The 20370-nt window shown below is 39.6% G+C and overlaps 1 protein-coding gene across 1 annotated transcript; it reads right to left on the bottom strand.

The window, feature by feature from the left end:
* Positions 1–9417: 9417 nt before the first annotated feature.
* Positions 9418–16090, bottom strand: LOC101342763 (PDZ domain-containing protein 8-like). Its single transcript, XM_012556472.2, is given in 6 exon segments — positions 9418–10559; positions 10562–11245; positions 11247–11937; positions 12420–13261; positions 13355–13583; positions 15150–16090. Coding segments are annotated over 6 exon segments (3537 nt in total). The 3' UTR covers positions 9418–10409.
* Between the last annotated feature and the right edge of the window lie 4280 nt (positions 16091–20370).

The raw sequence follows: 20370 nt of genomic DNA, 5'->3' as shown, positions 1-20370 counted from the left end.
TAATATACAATCTAATGTTCAAAGCACACAATTAGCTTCCAGAAAACAGAGCTCACATTGATGTCTTATCTCTGACACAGGTGTTGTGGTCACACTAGGAGGTGGGACAACCTGAACTCACAAACTCTTTTGATGAGGTCTTTGTTTAGCTGCCTCTAACAAACATTACAATCTAATATTAGGCATTGGTGTTAGGCAATATTTTTTATCAAGAAATTCACTAAAATACAGAATTGCATAATGTTCAGGTCAGAAACAATCTTTGAAAGCGTCAGATTTAATCTCCTAATTTTGCAAATGGAGACTCTTGAGAACAAAGAAGTGAAGATACCCAGGGAGGCAGTGGCATAGCCCATACCACTGCTCCATGACAACGGGTAGTTGGACTTGTGTACATACTTACTGATTCAGCTCATGTTTACAAGCCCTATTATAATGTTTATGGCTAAGCAGTATAAAATATATATATAATACAATGTATCCTCAACTTCAGACCTCATTTCTCTTTCACACTATAGTCTTATACTGCTAAATAATGTGTTTGGTACCTCCATGACTTGCCATTGAGGCAGAATAAAAAATAAAAAGGAGGAGGGAGATTTTGCATTTGACAATGAATTCAAGAGACAGGAGTTTCACTCTGCTATGTAGTAATTGGCACATAATAGGTTTGCAAAATGTATTTAAGTCTAAGTCTAAATATTAATCCCAAAATTTGTATGACCTTTAGTTTTGAACCATAAGAATTTTATAAGGATGATTTTTTTCAAGTCATAAATTAAAGAACCACATGCTTCTAGAATCCAAACCCTTTGGCTTATATCCAGCTCTAGCTGGTCATCTTTCACTCTGTCTTTTATGGGAGCCTCTATATCAGTTCTCAACATTGACTGATCATCAGAATAATCTGTGAAGTCTTTTAAAAATGATATGCATTGGGTACCAGATGAATCCACATATATGAAAATCTAGTAGAGGCAAACTAATCTATAATGAAAGAAAGCAGGTCAGTCATTGCCTGGGGCTGACAATGAAATGTACCAGAATAGGGTGTGAAGGAACTTTTTAGGGTGATGGAAATGTTTTATATCTTGATTGTGGGGTGATAGTACCGAGGTATACACATTTGTTTGTACTCATTGAACTGTACACTTGAAAGGATTCATTTTTTGGATGGAAATTATACCTCAATGAAGTTGATTACTCTCAAACAAAAACCATGTATTGAGAGCCCACCCCCAGAGATTTGATTAAGTAGACCTGGTATGGAACCCTGGCATCAGCACAGGGGATTCTGATGAGCAGTCATGGTTGTGAACTTCTATTCTAGATACTAGAGTCTAAGGTGAGCTTTCTCTGATTGGTCTGTGAGGTTTCAAATCAAGCGTTTTTATCTTCTCCATTTAAAATAACATCATATCTATCTATCATCTATCTATCTATCTATAAACACTATTTTCAAAAGTATGTTTAAGTTAGTTGATCTCCCAGACTATTATTAGGGAAGGAAGCTTTCTTTGATCTCTGTGAAATGCAAAGTGAACATTTTTTTTTTTTAAACTCTGTGCTCTCCTCTCAAGAATGTAGGCTATTTCCTTGCCCTGGATGATTGAGTCACTCTCCATTGTTTTCTGTATCCCCTGTTTCTATCAGTGAATGTTGAGTGTTTGAAAGTCACTTTCTTTGGGTGTGACAGAACTGCTTAATCTTAAGCAAGTGTGGACCTTTGGAATGTGCAAGATTTTAGCGCAAGTAAGTACTGTAAGGAGACCTGATGGTGCAATGGTTAAGTGCTCAACTGTTAAGTGACAGGTCAGCTGTTTGAATTCTCCAGCCACTCTGTGGGAGAGAGATCTGGCGATCTGCTCCCATGAAGATTACAGCCTAGGAAACCCTGGGGGGTAGTTCTACTCTGTCTTATAGGGTCACTATGAGTAGGGATTGACAAGACAGCACACAACAACAAGTACTGTAAGAACTTAAGTTTCATGCCAAAAAAAGCCAAACTCGTTGCCTTCAAGTCAATTCTGACTCATAGCGACCCTACAGGACAGAGTAGAACTGCCCCATAGGGTTTCCAAGGAGCTTCTGGTGGATCCGAACTGCCAACCAGGGCTCCATGGTCCTGTTTAGTTGGCAGATATTTGTGTCAGAATGGCACCATTCTAAAGCAAGATGAGTCCCAGTTTATGGTCTTGAGGAGTCTTTAATACTAGGTCCCAAAGCCCCCAATAGAGACTATAGATGTAGTTGCTACATAGCTGGACTCAAGGCTCATATGGTTCCCTACATACATTTCTTACCCTGTATTGTGATTGTCTCCTCTAGACTGGGAGCCCCTTCAGTGCAGGGATTGTGCATTTCAGATTTGTGCTGCCAGTACCTAAAGCACTGTCAGGCTTAGACCAGGTCCTTAGTAAATGTGCACAGAATGAATGAATGAACTTCAGAAGCTAAGCACTTGTAACTATGTATTGAGATATATAAAATACAAGGGAGTTAGAAAATGCAGTGATTCCCATAATTAATGCCTTTGTACCAAACATTGTTTCTTTCTTTTGGATTATTTCTTTGGGTTATTTTCCCAAAGTTGGATGAGACAGTCAAAGAGTACAAAATTTTTTCAAAGCATCTGCTGCATACACAATATCAGGCTATGTTCCATGCAGGAGAGGTGAGAGGCTATGGAGCTAATGAATGTGGACAATGGATAGATCTGGTTGACAGCACATAGCAACTTAATCATCATTTTACAGTTGGGATCTGAAGGAGAGTCTGTGCTCCAGGCTTCCAGAAATAAAGACTTGCATTATTGTATTTCACAGTAGTCTATATTCCAAGGTAGTATCTCCATATTTCCATAGACTACTGTGCGTGTGTGTGTGTGTGTGTGTGTAGAAATTCTAACTGTTGCTGTTTCTACCAATGAAATATTTTTTTATTGAGCTAATAAGATGCAGCAGTTATGACCAAGGATGCACAAAAGAATCAATTTAGTGACTAAATTTCTTTTCTCTGAAATCAGATGATTCCCAAATCCAAATGTTCCTGTTTTTGGGTGCTTGTTTTGGTATATGCATCCTCTTTGGTAGGAAACCTTGGCTTGCTGATCTTTATCAGCATCAGTCCCCATTTCCAACTCCCACCCCCATGCACTTCTTCCTCTGAAACTCATCTTTCATAGATTTCTGTTTTTCCTCTGCCACAGTCTCCAAGGTGCTGGTGAATTTTTTGGCAGAGAAGAAGAGAGCATTTCCTTCTCCTGCTGTGTGATCCAAATGCTGATATTTTTGCTGTTTGTGATTACTGAATGTTATCTCCTAGCCTCCAGGCTGATTGAGACCAACTAGTGGCTGTATGCTGTATGCATAGTTATCGATGCTGTGTTTTGGGAAGGTTCAACTTTTATATTCACTTCTATAAGTCCAAATCATCAACAACTTCTTTTGGGACATTCCCCCACTCTTAGTGTTCTTCTGCTCAGACACCCAGATAAACGAATTACTCATTTCTCTTTGGTTTGTTTTTCCATTTCAGGCTTATATGTATATAAGATCTGTCTATACGGGATCAAATTGACAACAACTACTGGAAAAATTATATAGGAACCTTAGGGGGCAGTGAGTTTATGTTAGTGGGGAAGGAACAACCCAGAAAAGGAGGGTGAGAATGGTTGCACATCTCAAAGAATGTAATCAATGTCACTGAACTGTACATGTAGAAAATGTTGAATTGGTGTATGTTTTGTTGTGTATATTCTCAACAATAATTAAAACAAAAATTAAAATCAATTATAAAAAAGAACCATTCTTATTTTTCTTAATGTTTTATACATTGGTTATATTGTCTTGGACTATTTTTTTCCCCCTCTGATATTCATACTACCCTTCTGTCATGGATTGAATTGTGTCCCCCAAAAATATCTGTCATCTTGGCTGGGTCATGATTTCCAGTATTGTATGATTGTGTACCATTTTGTAATCTGATGTGATTTCCTTATGTGTTATAAACTCTATCACTATGATGTAGTAAAATGGATTAGCAGCAATTATATTGATGAGGTCTACAAGATTAGGTAGTGTCTTAAGCCAATCTCTTCTGATGTATAAAAGACAGAAGCGAACAGAAAGACATGAGAACCTCATACCACCAAGAAAGCAGTGCCAGGAGCAGAGCGCGTCCTTTGGACCTCAGGTTGCTGCGCTGAGATGCTCCCAGACCAAGGCAAGACTTAGGTATCACAAGGACTTCCTCCAGAGCCCACAGAGAAAGCCTTCCCCTGGAGCCAGAGTCCTGAATCCGTACTTCTAGCCTACTGGACTGTGAGAGAATAAACTTGTCTTTGTTAAAGCCATCCACTTGTGGTATTTCTGTTATAGCAGCACTAGATGACTAAGACACCTTCTATTTCTTCTTGCAAATCTATTTTTATTTTTAAGGTATCTTCTTTCCTTTTTCAGCAGTTTTTTAAATCCCTCTTCTCTTTGGAACATAATTTATGACCTTTTGGACTCTCAGATTCTAAACATGTAAGGAAGGAAAAGAGGAAATTCATACTTAATAATTATGTGCTAATTAATAATTAATTAATTATGCCATGCACTTTATATTCAAATTTTTATTTAATCCCTGAAACAAAGCATTAAACTAGGTGTTATTATCCTCAGTTTCACATAAGGAAACTGAGACCTAAAATAGTTAAGTGACTTTCCCAAGGTCATCCAGCTAGGAATTGGAGGAGCTGAGACTCACAGCCAAGTCTTTAGAATTCTATGTCTATTGATTTACTTACAGAAATCTCTCCTTCGTCATAATTTCCAGCAGGCATTCCACTCTTAGCTGGTTCAGAGTTACCAGTGCATTTGATTCATGTTTTTGTTCTTTGGTTGTTGAGTAGTTTGCATCGATATTATTTGTCTTAGACTGTAAGCTCCCAGGGACAGGGACTATCTCTCCTATCTGGTTTTGAGAGCATTGTAAACAGATATGTTTATAATAAAGGCATTGAGTTTCCTCATTTCTTGATACAGAATCCCAGAAATACGTCACTTATTTCTCTCTGTCTTTTTTTTAAAAATAATTTTGAGGCATCTCAAATCATACTCTGTAGGCCACTACTGACTTTACCTGCAAATGAAATTTGTTCTAGCCATGGAATATGTATTCAAATATGCTGAATCTCCAGACTTTTTGAGATCAGATAATTGGTTTATTTCAAATTCCAGGTTCAACGCATAATCTTATCCAAGACCTTGGACATACAGGCACATTTTCATTTATTCATTTCACACGCAGTTTTAGCTCCTACTCTGTGAAAAGTACCATGGTAGCAAGTAGGGCCTCAGGGATGAAGAGGGCACAGCCCTCTACCTTCCGCAAGGCACATGCTCCAAAGTGCTCCCTTTCTTCCAAAAAGGCAAAAGCATCATCATAGATGCAGGGTCTCATCTTTGGCAGTTCCATTTGCAATTCAGGCACTACAGGAGAGGATTTTTTTTGTCATCTCACCAACATCAGGCTGAACAGGATCTTCTCTGGCCTTCTCCTAGCCTTAAGATATGACCTGGACCCTGAAATCTCTTTTTTTGGGGTGTAGCAACAGTCCCATCCCATTACTTTCTTGTATTACGCCCCCACCCTTTTTTTTTTTTTTGCTTGCTGCTCACCAACTTGGTGAGTGTGTTTATGAGGTGGGAGAAATTATACATGTTTATTCTGCAACAAGAATTTTGGATAGTTTACAAGGAGCAAGGAAGGAGAGGAGATACTCCTCGGGACATGGACAACCTGTAGCAAGTTGCTAGTATAAATTCTTTCTTTCTCTTAGAGACTGTATTTCTATATATGAGCCATGATAAGGTGATGGGTAAACTGAGAGAGAAGGACCCCAGGTTCCCTCAGCTTTAATCAGAGCAACTCTGCTTCTATTTTTTTAATGTGCACCCCTCTATTAGCTGACCTTGATGTAAACAACTCTCCAGATTAAAGATGCTCTTTATTCCCTGTGCAAAACATTCTGGTTAATGGCCATGCCCAAAAGAATGTTTATAGCTAGTAGGCTACATTTGAGTATGTCCACACAGTTATGATCCTGTCCTGCTAATTGTGTTGTCACCTTACCAAGAGCTAATTATGTTTTTCCCAAATTTTTTTTTGGCATTTTATTTTTTGTTGTGCATTAGGTGAAAGTTTACAGAGCAAATTCATTTCCCATTCAATAGTTTGTACATAAAGTGTTTCATGACATTGCTTTCATTCCCCACAATGTGTCAGCACTCTCTCCATTTCCATCCTAGGTTCCCGTTTCCTTTCATCCTGATTTTCTACTCTTTCCTGCTTTTTCATCTTTGCTTTTTACCCTTCTGATCTAGTATAATTGATTGTTCTAAGGAGCACGGGTGTTATTGTTTATTTTATGGGCCTGTCTATGGTTTGGCTGAAAGGCGGTCTCCAGGAATAGCTTCAGTTCCAGTTCAGAAGAGTGTCTTAGGGTCATAATCTCGGGGGTTCCTCCAGTCTTTGTCAGACCAGTAAGCCTGGTCTTTTTTGTGAATATGATTTTTTTGTTCTACAATTTTTCTCCTGCTGTCTGGGACCATCTTTTTTGATCCCAGTCCCAAAATTTATTTGTGTTAGTTTCACTTGTGATTGCAATTATAATTTAATTTAGTTTTAAATTATAGAAACGAATACACTATGAAGGCAAAAGAAAGTTGCTGTTTCCACAAAATCTAAGCTGAATGCATTGAAAAGACTCAACAAAGGTAAGTCACTAAAACTCTTGTTGCTGAATTAAGTGTAAAAGATTGAGGGAAAATGGAATTCTATCCAAGGTGGATTATACACTCAGCTTGCTTTATAAGTATCTAAGTTCTCACTTCACTTTAAAGAAACTGATGCATTATGGGTGAGGTTTATGCAAGAATGACTACACATAACTCAATCAATGGCCTCAAAGTCAAAGAAAGAGTCTGGACCCTACTTCAAAGATTAGCTATAGAATATATCTTTACATGTGGCAAGTCAAAATAAAGTATTCCAAATAATAAAGCATTATAGATATATGTGTGTTTAGTGACTCTTTGCTTTAAATGACTTTTAAATATAATTAACTGTTTTACTTTTCTAGGGTTGCTGTAACAAAGTACCACAAATTAGGTGGCTTATAAGAACAAATATTTATTATCTCACAGTTCTGGAGGCTAGCAGTGCAAGTTAATGTGTCAGCTGGGTCATATATCTTCTGAAGTCTCTCTTGGCTTCTGGTAGTCCCAGATTTTCCTTGACTTTTGGCAACATAACTCCAATCTTTGCCTCCATCTTCATTCACATGGCTGTTTTTCATCTGTCTGTCTCTGTGTCTCTTCTTCTTGTTGGTAAGAGTACCACTCAGATTGGATTAGGACCCACCCTATTCCAGTATAACCTCCTGTTAACTGATAACATCTTCAAAGACCCTATTTCCAAACAAGGTCATGTTCACAGGTACCGGGGGTTATAACATCAACATATCTTTTTGGGAGACACCATTTAATCCATAACACAACCCAATATCAGATCCTGATTACATTGACTAAGAAGGTTTTTATTATACAGATTCCTGCTTAAGATTTTATCTAGAAGAAGTAGAAGTAGAAGAAGAGGAAGAGGAGGAGGAGGAGGAAGAAGAAGAAAGTAGTAGCTGTCCCTCTGCTTAAAAAAAAAAAGAATTTAAAAAACTTGGTCTCCAGTGCTTCTCAAACAATCTGTGTTAAAGGACTTTTTTTAATTTTCAAATTTTTATAGACTGATACTTTGCAAAATAAAATAAAAAGATATCATGGCAGTGAGAATTTGCTCTACGTTTCTAAAAGCTCACTTTCAATTTCTGAACTTATCTCACCACAATCTTGCTGCTGAGCAGTAACAAACAGTCTAGTGATTGGCATAGATCTGTAAATCACACTTTGAGTAGCACTGACTAGACTATCGTGATGCCTGTGTAACCACAAAACCACAAACCCAGCCCTGGAAGGTGCTATAAAACAGACAGCCCGATTCATTCAACCCAGACAGTAGAACTTGGTGGGCTAATTTCTGGCGGTACCAGCTGCATGAAAAGCCTAAAGTTTCCTCTGTGATCATACTCTAGGCTATTACACAGATGTATCATAAAAGGGCCCAGGAATCATCCTAATTTCCATACTCACATGAAAACTCTTCTAAACCTCAAGCCCCCATATTTTTGTGTATATTTAATACTCCGTTTCTTTATTTCTCTCTTGATTTATTTTGGACTCTAGGTACCTATGTGGTACAGAACTTCCAAGCCTTCTGTCTCAGAACATTTTAATCTCAAACATGTCCCATATGGTCAGGGTGCGGGGGACAGGTTATCTAGGATGTGGAAGTTAGTATAACTGTTTCATGGATTGTATCACTTGGGACACTAAAGCCCAGAGAGATTAATTGATTCATCTAGGATACTCAACAAATCGGAAGATAATAAACTAAATCTTTCTGTTCTGAAAGATGGAAACTTCTTTATTCAATTAACTCAAGGCTAGGAATACAAAGATTAATAAAACACCGTCCCTGATCCTTAGAAAGCTCAGTGCATGTTGAATACGATCAACACATATCCTGATAATTACAATTCATTGTGGTAAGTGATATAATAGCAGAATAAAGTGCTCTCAGAGCCCAGAGGAGAGAAGGGAATAATTTTAACTCGATAAATGTGAGAATTATGAAAGAATTCACAGAGGATGTAATACTTGAGATGAAGCCTTAAAGAAAGTGTCCAGTGCCTGTAGGAAGACAATGAGTGGAAAGATATTCCAGGAAGAGGGTGCAACGCGTACAAAAACAAGAGTCACGCAAATCCGTAGAATGCTCAAAGAATGACAAAATGTTTGCTATAGCTAGAATGGAGAGTGTGTCGAGGATAGTGGGGCAGTAAGTGATGCTCACACTCCTGAAAATGTGAGTCCACGTGGTATAAGGCCTTAAATGCAGAAGAACTTGATCTTTGGTGGGGATCATCTGTAGGGTAAGTGAAATGATTGCTTCTGCTTTAGTTCTTTTTTTTTTTTTTTTTATCCTGGTACATGCTTTATTTCCTATGGGAGAACTGAAGATGAAAAATAAAAAAAATGTTTAGAACTTCTATTTGAAAGAAAACATCAACTTTTGGAAAGATTATGTCTCAAAATCCTACTGTTTATTGTTTTTCAGTAATTAAATCTTGGTATCCTCTCTAGAAAATTCTTGACCAACTGCGTTCTATATTTATTATCCATTATTACCCATTACGTTTTGTTTTTCAATGCAAGCTCTTCCAGTGAACCATTATATTCTTACTATACTTCAACTGCACAAAAGCTTTAGAAAAAAATTTCACAGAAGCATAGAAAGCAAGCAGCATATGTAATTTTTTTTTACTAAATCAGCATAACAGACTAAAGCTGCAATATCTGCTTTCATATTACATTTGGCAAAAACAAAACAAAAAGCACCCAAAAAACCCAAAGTAACAAAAGTCCCAAGGAAGTAAGGATGACAAACTTTGTAACAACACAAAAGAAAAATTCAACACCTGTTCGCTCAGTGATTGCTGTTGTCAATCTGGGCATGCAGCAAATCTGTAGTTAGAACTGTGATGGAAGTGAAACTATTTCAAGAATCTGGACAGTACAGGCAGTTCCCGGATTACGAACGATTTCCTTTCCTAAGTCTGTCTCTAAGTCGAATTTGTATGTAAGTGGGAACAGTTAGGTACCCTTCGTATCTAACGTCACTTAGTCAAATGTTTGTCTTAGTATATCGTATATAGTGTACCTTTCTATGCATAAAAAACATTAAAGAAACACTTCTGGATACACTAAAATATCTTTAACATTGTAACACAGTAATAATAATAATGTTTTGATGTGCGTTGCAAAGTAGCACCCATTTGTTATTATGAACCATTGTAGGTACCTCGAATTTTTAATATAATGGGCTTTACAGGGTTGGTTCATAACCACGGGTTGCATGTAAACTGGATGTTTTTAAGCCGGGGAATGCCTGTATCCTAGTTAACACTAATTCAAAAACTAAGAGGAAAGAAAATAACACAATGAGACACCACACATACATAAACATGAAATGTTAGCTTACATAGTTAGAAAAAAGTTAAAAATAAATTAGTAAAAATAAATTCCCAGTAGAAACCCAAAAAGCATAGCTATAAATGCATTCTGAAACAATCAGTTTAGTGAGCTGGTCATGTTTTTGCCAGAAAACCTCTTTCATTCTTATTCTTACACAAGCAAATAACTGGAGAAGCAGGTCAAAGTACATCAGAAGAGAGTTTAAACGTGGTTGTATCTGTGGTATTTTAGATTCAACTTTTCCCCAATCACTTCAAAGCTTAAACAAACTGCCTGTTACACAGATTCAGATGGGCCAAACAAGTCGTCTGACATGCTGCTGAATGGCTGAGAGTCTATTAGTTGGGTTATTTCATTGTCAAGGTCTTCTTCTGTATCATCTGTGTACTTGATTACTTTTTTAGAGTGCTGGTCTAAAGACAAAGACTTTCTAGAGATTCGATATTGTCAATGCCTGCTCTGTAGTGGATCCTAAGAAGTGTTAGAGCTTGCAGTCTTTCACCTGATTTAGCCAAAGCAGCAGAAAGAAGTGATTTTTTCCTTGTATCATTTGTCTCTTTCTCTTCTCTAACAAGGGAATTATTATGTTCCAACTCCTGATCAATTTCATTTTGTAGTTTATCCAACATAAACTCTAATTTCTGGATTCTTTCCTCAGTAGGCAAGCCCCTACACAGATCACGACCAATTTCTTTAACTGCAATGAAGACACTGTCATCCACACCACCCTTCTTTCTTACTAACTTTGTTCCTGTGTTGTTTCCCCGTTTAGAAGGACTGTTTGGACCACACACCTCTGTGTCACTGCCTTCATTGTCTGACGTGTTGGGTGTGTGTTTTGGTGAAGGTTCTACTAGGTCAGTTCCTGGTTCAGCAAGGCGAGTTTTAGAGACTTGACGCAAATTTAACAAACGAGAGCTAGTGTTGATAATGTGCCTTGTCAAACCTGTTGTTTTATTGACTGACTTGCTAGCATAGGCATCAACTCGAGAAGGCAAGCCTAAGAGGGTTTCCTGTCCTTCCAGCCGGAGGTTTTTCAGGGTTCGGTCCATTCACTTATCAGCTGCTCCACAAAGAGGAGTCTCGGCTAGACACTTTTCCTGACATTTTTTTACCGCAAACATAAGCACAAAACAATCACTGGGAAGCAGCCTTAGTCCAAACTTTTTTCTTACAGTAATCACACCAAGTTGGGTTCTGGGACTGAGTATCCTGGAAACTATGTTTATTTTCTGTTAAACCCACCTGTCCAACAAAATGCTCCTCTTTAGGTAGGACAGAAACCTCTTCCACCAAATGAAGTTCTTTTTCTTTCTCTAAGTTAGTAACTATATGGTGGTCTGGTTCTCCTTCTTTCAAATACTTGAAGTGAATAGTAATGTCACCAAAGCAAAATTTGTCATTGAATCCCTTCTGTATACTCAGATTGCATAGGGCAGTTCTAGTGACCATTGCCATAGGTGACGGGGCTTCCAATCTGAATTTTGAAAGGTATTCCATATTTGATGTAGCTAAGCATCCCAAAGCCACCTCTTCAAGTTTTAAACTAACATGCCCCAAACAGATGAGGCCCCCCAACTTGAAAGGATCCCTGCACCACAGTGCAACATTTAAGTACCTGTGGCAGGTTTCTATGTCAAAGACACAGGTTGCTCTGGTTCTTGTCCATTTTCCTAGCTTATTACGATAAGGAATTTCTGATGATTCCCACGTTTGAGGGTCATCTGAATTGTCCTTAGTAGGGCAGGGACTTTCTGAAGTAAAATCCTTAGCCACTTCTTGCTTTACTAAAAACTGCTTAGATGTTGTCACGGTTTGAATTACGTCCCCCCAAAAATGTGTGTATCAATTTGGCTAGGCCATGATTCCTGGTACTGTGTGATTTTCCTGTATGTTGTAAACCTGCCTCTATGATGTTAATGCGGGAGGGTGGGTGGCAGTTGTGTTAGTAAGGCAGGACATGATCTACAAGACTGGATTGTGTCCTGAGGCAATCTCTTGAGATATAAAAGACAGAAGTGAGCAGTGAGACAGGGGGACCTCATACCATCAAGAAAGCAGTGCCAGGAGCAGAGCGCGTCGTTGGAACTGGGGTCCCTGCGCCGAGAAGCTCCTAGTCCGGGGGAACATTGATGAGAAGGCCGACAGCGAGAAAAAGCCTTCCCCTGGAGCTGACACCCGGAATTTGGAGTTTTAGCCTACTTTGTGAGGAAATAAACTTCTCTTCGTTAAAACCATCCACTTGTGGTATTTCTGTTATGGCAGCACTAGATAACTAAGACGGATGCACTTGCATCTTCTATGTGATCCACATTTTTTGCTTGCTTCTCAGCCGCTTTATCTGCAGGAAGAAGAGGCAGCACCTTCTCTGGCTTTTCAACAAGAGCATCTGGTTCTACCTGATTTGGGGCATTAACAGAAGGCAAAGGAAGTTTCACTTGGGGTCGTGGTGGCACAGGGGGTTTGAAAGTAGATCCTTGGGTGGGTTTTGACACCTGTGCTGGGTCTGTTGTCTCAGAAGTTTTTAGGGCTATGGGTTTATTTCCTTCTTTGGATGGAAGTTTTGGTAGTGGTGGGTGACTTCCTACAACTAATTTATGGTTTAAAACTGGTAATATAGTTCCAAGGGGTTTAACAGGAAGTGCTGTTGGAGTACATTTAGGACCGTGACTCAGTGATTGTGCGTCATCTTGGAACTCATTTGGTGCTCTGACATCACTTGCCAAGTCTTCAAATTCAGAATCCAGGTCTCTATTTTCAGCATCCACTGCCAACCCAGCTGCTTCCTCTTCATAATTTGGTTGGCCTGAACTTGAGAGAAAGTTTTCCTCCAACTGTCCAAAATTATCTTGCAGCACCACACCTTGACTACTCTGGCCAACAGGCCTTTCATAATACACCAGGACTCGGTCACCAGCCTGTTTGATAAGCTTCAGCACTTGGAGTGTGGATGTGATCTTCACACCTCCAAAAGCAATCAGTCTATCTCCCCGCTGAAGATCTGCAATTGCAGCAGGTGAGTTTGGGGCCACAGTTTCAATTATGACATGCCCAGCATACCCATCAGTTGACTGGACAAGACGAAGTGTAAGTCCAACACTTTGTAAATTCCCCTTTACTAATTCAACCTTTTGGCTCGTAGTGGAGTGCTTAACCGTTTGCGCCACTCAGGAACTCTCCGTTTGTGTTTAAACCTCCAAAAACATTTGTCCTAGTCCTGCCATCTTAATGGAATTTCTTTGTTTTTCTTCCCAAACACCACTGCTTAACTCAAGTGTGCAGTGAATATTTGCTTCTCTGTCATAGGATCCAAAAATGAGTAACCTGCTACATTCTAACAATGTAACTTTAAGGCAGCCTTCAGTAAGTGCCCATTGTTGTATATGGATATGCTCGTCTTCGTCTTCTTAGAATCCTTGCGAGGTTTGGAATGGAAAAAACGGCTTAAACCTTTTGAGGCTGAAGCAGCTTGGCTTCTTGTGTCCCTTGTCTCTTCAGCTTCTGCTTCGTATGGCCTCTCAGCCCTCGGGCCTCACGCCCGCATCTGCCCTGCTGGGGCAAGTGTTCCAAAGCTCAGTAGCTCCACCGGTAAGTGCCCGGAGGTACCCCACTCCGCAAGGAAGCCTCATGCACAGACACTCAGCTCTCTCGCTCCGTGGGTTGGCTCCAGCGCCGTCTTTCACCGGTCTCCTGGTTCTGCTGCTGTTGGTTCTCTGCTGCTGCTGCTTCTCTGCTGCTGTAGGTTCTTTGCTGCTGCTGGTCCTCTGTCACTGCCGCACGTCTATCCATTCACAGTTTTAAAACCGCTTCCACATTTTAGGTATCTGTTAGAGAAGCACCCCACCCTCTCGCTACGAAATTCTGTCTTAGTCATCTAGTGCTGGTACAACAGAAATACCACAAGTGGATGGTTTTAACGAAGAGAAGTTTATTTCCTCACAGTCAAAGTAGGCTAAAAGTCCAAATTCAGGGCATCAGCTCCAGAGGAAGTCTTTCTCTCTCTGTCGGCCTTCTCATCAGTGTTCCCCTGGACTAGGAGCTTCTCGGCGCAGGGACCCCAGTCCAAAGGACGTGCTCTGCTCCCAGCACTGCTTTCTTGATGGTATGAGGTCCCCTAGTTTTTTTTTTCTTGTACAATTTAGTACATGGGAATGGTATAGTATTTACCTCAAAGAGTTATTTTGAGGCTCATTAATGTTTTGAAGTTGTTCGTGAACTTTAACATGGTATTATCTATAATGTGTTCTGAGCTATCATCATCGATTCTTCCTTCCTTCCTTGCTTCCTTCCTTCCCTCCTTCCTTCCTACAGTATCTATTATCTCACATGTGGGGTTTGACAGAGTAAGAAGGGAGACAAACCAAAAATTAGAGAACAATTATTAAGCGCTGGCTATACAATGTGAGGAGCCCTGGTGTTACAGTTGTTAAGAGCTCGGCTGCTAACAAAAAGGTCGGCAGTTCAAATCCACCAGCTGCTCCTTGGAAATTCTATGGGGCAGCTCTACTCTGTCCTAGAGGGTCACTGTGAGTCGGAATCAACTCCATGGTAATGGGTTTTGGTTTATACAATGTGAAGAGAGCCCTGGTGGCACAGTGGTTAAGCCCTAGGCTGCTAACTGAAAGCTTCGAACCCACCAGCTGCTCTGTGGGAGAAAGATGTGGTAGTCTGCATCCGTAAAGATTACAGCCTTGGAAACCCTATGGGGCAGTTTATTCTGTCTCATGGGGTCACTATGAGTTGGAATCGACTTGATGGCAACAGGTTTGACCTTATTTAGGGAAAACTGTAAGTGGTGAAGGACTATGGAATAAAGGAGTGTTTTTTGTTAATGTTATTATTATTATTCTTTTTACGGGGAGGTGAGTCTGATTCTTCAAGTCTTGGGCCTGTACTGTGGTTAGGAAATGGATGGGAAGGAAACAATCAAGGAGCACAGTATCCTGAGGCTGTGATCTGCTATGTGCTCATCCAAGTCAAGAAGTTGATCCAGGCATTTCTTATGGCAGAGCTCACCTTCTCCAGGAAAAGCTTTTCCTGCTAAGCAGTTTCCTCAATGCTCCTTTCATGTCCCTGTTCCTTAGACTATAGATGAAGGGGTTCATCATGGAAGTTACGATTGTATACATGATGGCAGCCACCTTATTCCTTTCTGCTGAGTAGGCAGAAGAGGGGAGAAAGTAAACCCCAATGATGGATCCATAGAAAAGGAACACAGCTGTGAGATGGGAGCCACAAGTAGAGAATGTTTTCCATTTTCCCTTGACTGATGGATCCCCAAACATGGTGCTGCCAATAAGGGCATAGGAGACAAGAATGAAGGTAAAGGGGATGAAGATGACTGCTCCACCAATAACTAGGATCAATAAGTCATTGACATAGGTGTCTGAGCAAGCAAGTCTTAAAATGGGTTCCAGGTCACAGAAGGAGTGTAGAATTGCTCTCTGGTCACAGAAAGTCAAGTGGCTTAGCATACTGAGATGCAGTACTGAGACAAAATTGGAGACGACCGGTGGAGTCACTACCAAGATGGCACAGCCCTTGGGACTCAGTAACGTAGTGTTGTGTAATGGTTGACGGACAGCAATGTATCGGTCATATGCCATAGCTGCCAGGAGGAAATTGTCCAGGTCCACCAGCAACATGAAAAAATACATTTGTGTAAGGCATCCTGCAAAGGAGATAGCTGGAGTCTGGCTTTGGATGTCTGCCAACATTTTGGGGACTGTGGTGATTGTGAAGCACATGTAAGCAAAGGATAGATTGGCAAGGAAGAAGTACATGGGACTGTGGAGGTGAGGGTCACTGCTGATAGCCAGGATAATAAGTAAGTTTCCCAACATGGTGACCATATACATGCACAGAAATAGCATAAAAAGCAGCTGCTCCTGTTCAGACCCCACCGTGAGTCCCAGAAGGAAGAATTCAGAGATAGTAGTTTGGTTACCTTGGTGCATGGTTTTGCTGTATCTAAAAAAAGGAAAAACTCACCTTCAGTGTAAAATGGTAACATGATACAAAGTCCAGTCAGGGGACACAATCCTAGATTATAGAACAGAATCATGCTTTGGAACCAGACAGTCCCGGGTCATATTCTCTTTCTATTAAAATACAAGCTCCATGAGGGCAGAGATTTTATCTGCTTTGATCAATGCTAGTACACCAGTGTTAAGGTCAGTGCCTGACACATAGTAGGTGCTCAATAAATATTGGTTGAATTTATACAAGAATGAATGAATAAATTAAAAAAATGAATATTCTGGTTTGCTGTTGTCGTTAGGTGCTGTCGAGTCGGTTCTGACTCATAGCAACCCTATGTACCACAGAAGGAAACACTGCCCGGTCCTGTCCCATTCTCACAATCATTGCTATGTTTTAGCTCATTGTTGCAACCACTGTGTCAGTCCATCTCGTTGAGGGTCTTTCTCTTTTTCACTGACAGTCTACTAAGACTAAGACCAACAAGGAAGAAAGACCTGGCAGTCTACTTCTAAAAAAATTAGTCAGTGAAAACCTTATGAGTGGCATTCTGGTTTACCATTCACTATCATCACGGCCTTGTTATCTGTGCTTTTCTAAGCCTGTTTCATCAACTTTAAAATGCAGACAATACCTACTTTATAGGATTGTTATTAGGATTGCAGGGACATATGTAAAATGCCCATGACTATATTTTAGTTATTGCTGCAGGAACAGTAGCTGCTATCATTCAGTAATTTAGAAAAATTACAGACTCCAAAGGCAATAAGAAACCTCCAAAGAACATCTGAACCAGTGTCTGTCTTTGGGCAGGTGAGTATCCACAATACCTATTTGATGGTTTCGCTTTTTAGGTGCTCCAGGGACAAAGACACCATAATCTCCTTCCAGTACTCATTCCAAAATTTTGTTCTCTAAGTAATTAACCTCTTTCTTACATCTTCTTGAAATTTTCAGTTTTCACATTTCAACAAGAAGAAAGTGGTTACCTGCATTGAATGCTGCTGAGAAGTTATGTAAGAATGTTCACTGAATTAAGCAATGTGGAGGTAATGATTAGTGACCTTAACAAGACCATTTTTAGTAGACTTGATTGGGCATTATCCAAAATGAGGAAAGCGTACGGTAACAGTTTAAGAACTAACGTTTATCGAGGGCTTACAATGTTTCAGACACTCTACTAGGTGTTTTACCTAGATTACCTTATCAAATATTCACCACAATCCTACGAGTTAAGTACAACTACTTATTAATATGCACAATGTGTAGATGAGGAAATCAAAGATAAAAGAGGTTAAATAACCTGATCAAAAGAATACATAGGCAGTGTAGTGGAGTCAGGATTCTGAGCTTAGTTAGTCTGACTTCAGAGCCCTTTTGCTTAACCACTGTGCTATATGGTCACTATACTGCTTATGATGTCTTCCTGTAAATGAAGAGGGGAGTTTCAACAATTAATATTTTTTGAGCATCACCTATGTTCTAGGCACATAATATCTTGCTCATCCAAAGTCACAGAGCTAGTAAGTGGTGGAGTTGGACTTTGAACATTGACTCCAAAGCCACTTTGTAGTATCTGTATAGGTCCAAATGAGAGCCAGTGGACTTACAAATAAGAAACTTTATTCCAATTTACACCTTACCTATGTTGCTCTGAAATCAATTTTACACACTTGCTACTTACTCAAAACCCTGCCATGTCTTCACACAACCTTCCCAGTCTAACACAACTGGACTGCTGTTGTGTAGATTCATGTACTTCTCCTGCCGGTTTGCTGTTTAACTTTGTATTCTCTGTGAAGAAAGAGGTTGGCAGCAGTAATGAATAGTCAAACAAGATTGCAGGGGGAACTTTGCACTTATTTAACAATACGTTTTTTCCCAAATATTATGGCAGTACTCATTTGCATACTAACAAATAAATGTGTTAATTACAAATCAGGCAGGATCAGGTCTGGTGGGACTTCTGCTAGGCAACACTTAGCCATTTCATACGTACTGAAAATAATAAAGTGGCATATTATTATGTACATGTAATCTAGGCTTTTTAAAATGCAGATTGAATTAGCAAAGTTTGACAGTCCACACATCTGATTTGACCTTCGAGGTGCATATTAGCTAGCTCCATTTAACTGTCTGTTCTCATCTGCTCTTCCCAAGATGGCACCATCTTTTACAACAAAGCATATGTCTATCTTCAGTCCTTCAAACTTTGTATCAAGTCACTAAGTTGACACAATGCTCTTGCAGTGAATGTAACGAGCAAATATTTCTGTGTTTGGGATGGGGTCCTCCCATGGAACTTACCCAGATGTTTTGTGGCTATTTCCAAAGCTATTCCAGAGAGAAACAGTTCCACCTCCTTCTCTTAAAAAAAATTCAGTGATTTTTTTTCCAGCCAGAGATATGAACCATTCCTCTTCCTAATATAGAAAAAGACAGAAAAGAAGGCTGGAGTATGACTTTATACCTCAACTGTTTGCATTGTCTCTGCTACTGGATTTAGAATAGGATCACCCTAGGGCTTAGGACACAATCCTCTAGGCTTTTTATTAGAAACCACTCTCAATCCCATTCTTTCTGGACCAGGTCCTCCCCAATGGGATATATTGGCATTTACTAATTTCCTGGTGTGTGTGTGTACGTGTGTATAAGCAAATTTTATGTCTCTGTTATGTTTTTACTATAGTTAGAAAACTAAAATATCAACTTTTGTAGAAAAATTTCTCCCTTTTACATATCTAATAGTGGCTTTTTGCATCTCTATGCAATTCAATAACGAACAGACTCAGATGATTTTTGGAGAGCATTAATAATGAATGCAAACAATACAGAGTGCTTATTATTTGTCAGGCACTATTCTAAGCCATTCATATATATTAACTCATTTAATTTTCATAATAACATTATAAAGCAGGTAAAATTATGATCCGTTTTTACAGATGAGAAAACCGAGGGCAGAAAAGTTACGTGATTTGCTCAAGGGAGCACAACTAGTTGGTGGTAGAGCCAAGGCTCTTAACCAGGCACTCTTGCTCTAGATCCCATGTTCTTAACCACTTATTAAACTCTCTCTCAGTAATTGTGGGGAAGATCCAGGCGGAAAAAAAAGACATGCTGAGAACTTGATCAAAAATTATTTTCTCAAATTTCCTTCCTATCACTCTTCCTCCCGGCAATCTCAGCAAAAGTCCTCACCACCTACTCAACAGAGAAACTCTACCTCCAAATCTTTTAAATGTCCATCTCAGCAACCCTCTTCTTACTTCATGTTACCGTAGAGAGACATCGTTCCTTCTACTAAAGGCCAATCCCTCCACCTGTATTCTGGATCCCATGCCCTTTTGCCTTCTCGGGAGAGCTATAGCAACAGTTAACTTCTTGCTTTCCTACTATCTTCAACCTATTCTTTTCTAATGGGTTCTTCCTTTGGCTTTTAAATATGTTCTAGTTTTTCCCAAATGCAAACAAACAGACAAACAAAATTCCTTGTTACTGAACAATCTCCCCCCTACCATTAAAGACAAATATCTTGAATTACCTACATTTCTGTCTCCATTTCTTCACCTCAACCCACTCCAATCTGTCTCCTGCCCCGCATGACTACATTGAAATAGCTCTCGATAAGGTCGTAATAACATCCATGTTGCTAAATCCACCCTTCTTGGCAACTCAACAGCATTCACCGCAGTTGATCACCCCTCCTTCTTAATGTACTCTCTTTACATGGGTTTTGAGAACGCTCACTCCCTTGGTTTCCTTTCCATCTCTCTGACCATTCTTTCTTTGTCTCCTTCCATGGATCCTCTATATAACTTTTGAATGTTGGTAGTGGTGCCACAGAGCTTTAATTTGCCCACTCTACTCTCTCCATAGAACAAGATTATCCACTTTTATGGCTTCAATTACCTTTTTTATGCTGATGATTCGCAGTTTCTATCTCTAGTTTACGTCTGTCTTCTGAGCTCCAGAACCATACACCTAACTTATATTTCATATCTCCACTTGTATATCTCATTGTCGTTGTTGCTGTTAGTTGCAGTCAAGTCAGCTCTGACTCTTATGTATAGCAGAACAAAACTTTGGCCAGTCCTGTGTCATCTTTATGGTCGTTGCTATGAGTCCACTGTTGTGACTATTGTGTAGTGCCTTCTAACCTAGGGGACTCATCCTCCAGCACTATATTGGACAATATTTTGTTGTGATCCATAAGGTTTTCATTGGCTAATTTTTGAAAGTAGATGACCAGGACTTTCTT

The sequence above is a fragment of the Trichechus manatus genome, unplaced genomic scaffold (genome assembly GCF_000243295.1).
Source record: "Trichechus manatus latirostris isolate Lorelei unplaced genomic scaffold, TriManLat1.0 scaffold00066, whole genome shotgun sequence".
In the NCBI taxonomy this organism is placed as follows: domain Eukaryota; kingdom Metazoa; phylum Chordata; class Mammalia; order Sirenia; family Trichechidae; genus Trichechus; species Trichechus manatus.
This window is presented reverse-complemented; position numbering and strand designations above follow the sequence as displayed.